The sequence below is a fragment of the Cebus imitator genome, unplaced genomic scaffold, assembly GCF_001604975.1.
Source record: "Cebus imitator isolate Cc_AM_T3 unplaced genomic scaffold, Cebus_imitator-1.0 Scaffold125, whole genome shotgun sequence".
Lineage (NCBI taxonomy): Eukaryota > Metazoa > Chordata > Mammalia > Primates > Cebidae > Cebus > Cebus imitator.
The window spans coordinates 2619671-2626879 of NW_016107440.1; the positions used below are offsets into that span (position 1 = coordinate 2619671).

The window sequence follows — 7209 nt, forward strand, 5'->3', positions numbered from 1 at the left end:
CTCAGCCTCCTGAGTAGCTGGGACTACAGGCACGCGCCACCATGCCCAGCTAATGTTTCGTAGTTTTAGTAGAGACGGGGTTTCTCCGTGTTGACCAGGATGGTCTCGATCTCTTGACCTCGTGATCCACCCACCTCGGCCTCCCAAAGTGCTGGGATTACAGGCTTGAGCCACCGCGCCCGGCTGAATTTTCTTGATCTTTCAGGAATGTATGAAGAATTCAAGATCGGGATGACTTTTCAAATTCAAGGGCTGAAATTAAGAGTGTTTTCAAAGTCTTAGTTAATTCCTTCAACTTATGAATCTAATTATTTACTTCATGATATAGAACCAGTTTGAATTAAATATTTTATTTACCTAATTGTAATGGTATCAGGTATATGTCCTCTTTTGTGTTCAAAAATCATTTTTTTGTTTTGCTTTCAGTACCTCAAGTTTTTACTGTCAGACTATTCCTTGTTTGAATTTGGGATGTTTGACTGCTTTGCATGATTGGTAGTCTTTCTATAATGTTAATCTCTTAACCATGCTGACTAAAGAATGGGGAGTTAATGTCATATTATTACTTTGAATAATGTGCTACCTTTGCAAGGAGGAGAACACAGAATGTAAATAGGCTTCATTCAGAATAAGAGATTAAAAAGTCACCCAGAAAGTTTTGAGAATATATATATTGGGGATGTAGTCGTTTTTTTTACTGATGGATTACATAATTTAAAACATTTGGAAGCCTCTGCTTCCTTGAAAACAACAGTTATCAAGTCACTTTTTGTGTTGCATGGAATCACGTGCAGCAGGTTAGAGGGCGTTTCTCCTGGGGTTGGATTCTGGTGTCTGGGATGAGAAGGGTTTTTAGGTCCAGCAAGAGCCCGGTGGAATACTGGACATAGATGCTGTTTGAGAACGTCCTTCCCAAGATTCGTGACCTCCATTTCCTGTTCCAGTGGGAACTGTGGGAAGAGTAGTAACTCAGTGTTGATGTGACCCTGAAAGGCTGTAAGAGAGCAGCCAGTGAGTGAAGGGAGAAGCGAGGAGACAGGTGGGTCCCCAGAGGGGACCTGCGGAGGTCATGACTGCCCAGACACTCGGTTCTGAGGTGAGCCACCCTTCCATTGCTGGCCTTTGTCTCCTCCCGGTTTAAACTCTGGGACCTGGGCTCTGACGGTGAATATTGGCTGTACACAGTGATTATTCTTCTGCTATAAGTCATGGGATGTGTCTTTCAATTAAAAATTTTCCCTTCAATTTATAATAGAAATAACAATTTAAAAATTATTTGGGAAAAGACAGACATGGAGAAAGAATTCAAAAGTACTAAAACCTTTGGCTTATTTCTTTTGGTTCTCTGGTATCCTGTCTATTGTGACTTACTTATTTATACATATACATATATATACACACATAGACACACATATATGCACACACATACGTGTGTGTGTGTATATATATATATGGTTTCTTTTTTTTTTTTGAGATGTAATCTTGATTTGTCATCCAGGCTGCAATGCAGTGGCATGGTCTTGGCTCACTACAACCTCTGCCTCCTGGGTTCGAGTGATTCTCCTGCCTTAGCCTCCAGAGTAGCTAGGATTACAGGCATGTGCCACCATGCCTAGCTGATTGTTTTTGTATTTTTAGTAGAAACGGGGTCTTGCCATGTTGGCCAGACTGGTCTCGAACTCCTGAGCTCAAGTGATCCACCCACCTTGGCCTCCCAAAGTGCTGGGATTACAGGTGGGAGCCACCACAACTGGCCTTATTTTTATATTTTAAATTTATATACTTGTTCTGCAGTCTGCTTTTTAAAAACTTGATAGTAAATTTTCTGGTTTTTGTAATATAGTGAACTAGGTAATTTAAAAACCTGATCACTATAAGTAACAAAGTTCTATTTTCAGTGTATAGTTGAGCTAATAAAAAAGTAAGAGAATTGCCAGAAAGGAAGCAGATAGGAGGAACAGAACTCAAGGTCGCAAGTGTGGCGGCATCACGGAGGCCCCCATGTGGGGCTGCTCTCACCTTAGTTGTCAGGGGCTTGGGTTTTATCACTCATTGGAAGCAGTGAAGAAGGCAGAGAATTAGAATGGAGATTGCCTACCTGTTGCCCCAGGGAGATGACGTGCACCTTGTTTATTTTAACTTAGACTCTGACAGGTTTTGGGGGGAAAGTGTAGGTTGAGAATGTTTAATAGTCTTTTGAGCTTCCATGGGTTTAAGGACTTATTCTATATGAAAACTAGACCCAGAGCCACATGAGGTAGCTCAAGTCTGTAATCCCAGCACGTTGGGAGGCTGAGGCAGGAGAATTTCTTGAGGTCAGGAGTTTGAGGCCAGCCTAAGCAAAATAGGGTGTCCCCAGAGGGAAAAAAAAGAAAACTAGACCCAGTCAATGATACCCTTGGACTGTCTGACAGAATAAAACCAAAACTCTGTTATAAGGAGAAATTTTTCTCAGCAGGGGAAGTTTCCACTGAAGAAAAAGAAATTTCTTCACTTCAGGCCATATAAGACACTCATAGGTAAAGCCTCATTGAAGATGAGCTTGAAATATAAAGTTACTAGTCAGCCACCAAGGAAACAGCTGATGATGAGCAACAGTGAACACATACAACAAACAGGTTATAGTTCTCCAGGGATTCCAAATAAGGAAGCCAGCCGTTAGATGGACTATACAACAAGTATGCTGAAAACGACTAACATGAAAACGTAAAAGAGCAACAAATCACTCCAGAAAGAACAGAGATTGGAAAGCCCTGAATAGAACTACTGAAAATGAAAATCATGGTTATTAAAATCTCTGTAAAATGGGATAAAAGATCAGACTTAGGTGAAAAGAAAATTAAGGAAGTAGAAGATAAATTTAAAGAAATTTCTTTCCCATCTTTCTTGGTGGGGCTTCTTCCTTTCCATGCTCCCTTCCATGGAAGCCAGTGTTTCCAAAGGCCACAAGCCTGCGTTGGAGGTGTCACTTCCCCCAACCCATCTAAAACCAAGTTCATGGCTACCTCACAGTATTTGCTCTTTCATTGTTTGGCCTCTGAGGATTTCATTCATTCATTTCATTATTCATTGTTCATTCATGCATGCATGTATATGAGTGAGTGGCAGGGTCTCACTATCACCCAGGCTGGAGTGCAGTGGTACCATCAGAGCTCCCTGTAGCCTCAAACTCCTGGGCTCAAGCAACCTCTTGTCTCAGCTTCCCAAGTAACTGGGACTGCACTAAATAGCTGGCATGCAACCACACCCTGCTAACATTTAATCTTTTGTGGAGATGCAACAATGCAAAACCTCATTTCCAAAAAAGATAAAAATGTGAGCAGGCTGGTTTTGATCTTCCTGCCGTGTCCTCCCAAAGTGCTGGGGTTAATCACTGGATGATTTCATTTCTTATTACAGGCTCAGCCCTGTATTTAAAGAGATGGTTTCTGTATTTCATCTTGCACATTCAGGTGTTCTGTACTGAGTTTTTATGCTGTTTGGCCTGCCACATTGTAATGAAGCTGTCCCTCTTCATACTTTTCTAGTTAGAAGTTTTCTAATGAATACTAATTTGACTATAGTATGACCACTTTCCCATGGCTTTAAATGGAGTTAAGTATCTTTTTTATGGACAGTATTCAAGAATCATTTGACTAGCCCCTCTTCAGGTAGTCTTCAGTATTTTGTTTCAAAACATTGATGAAAGGAACAACTTGGTACCTGCCTGTGTCTGTGCAACCAAGTAGACACTAGGAGTAGAATTACTGAGACAGCTGACACTATACACGTTAAGGCTTTTGGCATCTGTGACATGTAGGCCGTCTCAGCAGAAAACCTGATGATGTTCTGGATACACCTGGTAGGCAGGAGGCCTGCGCCAGGGCTCTGGCTCCTGCCAACATCTCTGCAGGGATCGGCGTCTTCACCATGGCCATGGGGGCGTGGGATCGGCTCTGCTGCAAGGTTTCTGTTGGCATTAGCCAGAATTCCCACTCTGTCTCTCTCTCCCGTTTCCAGGTGACCTCACGGTGGACCTTCCGATGTCCAGGATGCCCTCAGGCCTTGTCACATGATGACTCCCACTTCCATGAGCGGCACAAGTGCATCAACTTCTTTGTAAAGGTGTACGGCTACATGCCCCTCCTGTACACGCAGTTCAGGGTGGACTCTGTGCTCTTCAAGACGCGCCTGCCCCATGACAAGACCAAGTGCTTCAAGTTCATCTAGGGGCAACGCAAAGTCTGGGGAAGAGGATGGGCAGAGGGAGGGAGATGGCACCCGAGGTTCCTAGGCCTTGCAGGACCTTGGGGCCATCTGCTGGGTGGGTGACCCAGACACTCCGCTGGGAGGGGCAGCAGGAAGAGTGGAAGGAAACCGCTGCCTTTATTTTGAAGTCAACCACACTGGGCCTGGAGCCCTGGGCGGAGGCCCCGGGGCTCCCCACACAGGGCACTGACTGATAGCTTACACTGAGGACTGTGGGGACTCTGCAGAGTCACTCACACAGTTCATATGCCCAGGACAGCTGGTTTGTGGTTTTTAAATTCAATAACAACTATTATGATTATTTAAAAAGAAAAAGTTTCAGATTTGCCATTCGAGGCTTATTTATATATATATATATGTGTGTGTGTATATATATGCACACACAATCACATACATATATATATTTTTGGCTGGGGGAGTTTGAGTTTTGCTTCTCTAAGGGAGGGACCCCGCAGGCTCCTTTGTTCTGTATTCTGGTGGAGATGGGTCCTGGCCTTGTGTCCCTGGCTTACCCTCAGCGATCATCTTCCATCCTCCCCAGGGCCCTCTGTGTGCAGAAACAAGAAAGGGATGAACTTGGCCCTCTTACAGGCCTGGGCGAGATAAGATCTGTGGGTCTGTTCCCTTGCCTTTCCGCTGCCAGTCAGCAACCCTGTAACGCCACATTCCCCTCCCAGGGAATCCCAGGGAGCACCTGACCCTGGCGGGGTTCTCAGCCTCCTGCTGCTGGGGCCAGTGGTTTTGAGGATTTATCTTTAGGCCAGGCTTGCCCCAGTACTTATCCCTGATCTCCCATTTCTCCTTTGTTTGAGAGAAGAATGAGGAAGCAAAGAGTGAGAAAGGAATAGGGCCTGAGGACGGCTCTCCCAGATGGCTATTTTTACCCTGCTCTTCTGTTTAAAGACATGTGCTGTGGGCCTCAGGCTTTACTGAAGTGCTGTCTCTCATTTTGGACAGGAAATGAGCAGGGTGCACGTCGCTGTGGTCTGAGTGGCATGCAGGTCAGCCTCCTCTCCCTGGTGTAGAGCAAGCCAGTGTCCTTCGAGGACCCCGCCCGGCTGGCCGGGAAGTCTTACAGCAAGGCGCCTGCCTTGGGATAATTCCTTGGTGAAATTCACCTTCCCCCTGCCTCTGTCTGGAGCCCCATCCTGTGTTACCAGTGGTTTTTGGACCCCTAACGCCAGTGTGGCTGTAGGACCTGCAGAGGTTTGGTATGTGCTGGAACAGTGGGAGGCCATGATTTACTGTGGAAGCTCACATGCAGCCTTGGAGTCGAACAGGCACTCCAGCCCATGTTACCACTTTCCGCTCTCTGGAATTCCGTTCCCTGGGCTGAAACGGAAATAAGCTAATTTTGGGGGCGTTGGTGGCAGTAGGGAAACTTACGAGGGTGTTAGTGGCATTTGTCAGGGATTAGCCCATGACTTCTGTTTCCTGAGCCCTGCATTCTGGAAGTGGAGTTGACTCTGAAGGTTTCTAGCAACTGAACAAAAGCTCAGGTCTGTCCTGGTCATGCACATGCCTTAAGCCAGTCCCGTCTTCCCTGACCTTGGCATCCTGTGCTTCTGTTTCTCGGGATCCATTCTCCTCTGACCTGCCTGTACTACATGGGGCCTCTTCAAGCACTGCTTTGAAGCTGGGTTCTCTTGTGTAGCTCCCACCCACCTGTAGGGCTCTAGCACGGCTTAAGGGAACTCTCCCCATTGGCAAGCAGGACCCGGCTGCTCCCAGGACTATGTTTCCTGAGGTTCCCCCGGCCTCAGTCTGTAGCTCCCCTGCTGAGGCAGCCACCTAGGAAGTGTGGTTTTGTTCCCAGCAGCCCAGCAGTGGGGTCTAGGCGCCCTCCTCGGAACTTTCTAGTTGCCCTTTCCCGGACTCCTGACTCGATTCCTTCGGCAGTAGCCTTCCCTCGGGGAGCCAAAGAGAGTGGTGTGTGGGGCTTTATTGTGGCTGCTATTTTATCTGGTTTCTTTTAATGTGAGGAACTCATATACTGACATCAGTGGGACTCAGTGAGCCGGGGCCGTCTGTGTGTTGGGGCCAGGGGCCTGTCCCTTTAGTGGAGCCACTTGTTGGATCCCCGAGTGTCACTGGTGGGTCCAGGAAGGGCAGAGTGGGCTGAAGTGACATGTTACCAAAACGTGCCATAGGGAGGGCTGTGGTGCCGGAACCTCCCACAGGAACAGCCCTCTTTGGCCCTGAAAGGAACACAGGCTTGGACTGCAGACAGGTGCTGAGGGGCACGCCCTCCTCGGTGAGAGGCGGCAAGGCGGCCGTGGCATCACTGGCCAGGTGCTTCTCACCACAGGAAAGCCGCTGACCTGTGACTTGTGTGAGGCAGAAAAGCAGTGCCGCGGACCCTGGGTCTCCTTGGCTGTCCATGGGGCACCCCTGGCCATCCTGTCCTGGCTCGCAGGGTGCGGGACTGCCTCGCTGTCCAGGTGGCTGGCTTGCTCACTGGTTTGGGCTGTCCTGTGATGCTGCCCCAGGGCTCCACAGGACGCTTCCAGGCAAGGCTCCTCTGTGTGGACTGCGCCTCAGGCCAGGGCTCACCTGCTGGGGTCCTGTCTGGGAGAAGGGGATCTTCCTGGGAGGTGTGCCGGACAGAGCGGGGAGCTCCTAGTTTGGAGGGGAAGCTCTTTGGAATCTGTGTCACGTCCATCCACCCCAGCCCTTTTCGTCATGAGCACAATGGTCTTACATTGGATTTTTGTAAAAAAAAATAAATGGAGACTTTAACTCAAGCAGTTTGGAGGTCTTTTGTGGTTTTTCTCGGCAGGTATGGAAGATTGGCCTGAAAGAAGGCACCTGCTTGACTCCAGGTCACCACCTGTGTCTGCCAGCTGCCCGCTTGCAGAGAAAGACCAGGCCCTGGTGTGGGCTGTGGACCAGCGGTGGGTGAGCGGAGCCGCACTGACACGGGCAGCCTGCAGACCAGCGGTGGGTGAGCGGAGCCGCACT

The 7209-nt window shown here is 48.0% G+C and overlaps 1 protein-coding gene across 5 annotated transcripts in view; it reads left to right on the forward strand.

The window, feature by feature from the left end:
* Nucleotides 1-6995, forward strand: part of EXTL3 (exostosin like glycosyltransferase 3) — a 126762-nt gene extending 119767 nt beyond the window's left edge. For all 5 annotated transcript variants that reach the window (XM_037742681.1, XM_017540440.2, XM_017540441.2 and 2 more), the window contains one exon: nucleotides 4000-6995. In XM_037742681.1, coding sequence (XP_037598609.1) covers nucleotides 4000-4209 — 210 coding nt within the window. In that variant the 3' untranslated portion in view covers nucleotides 4210-6995. The remainder of the gene's footprint in view (nucleotides 1-3999) is intronic.
* The last annotated feature ends 214 nt before the right edge of the window (nucleotides 6996-7209 follow it).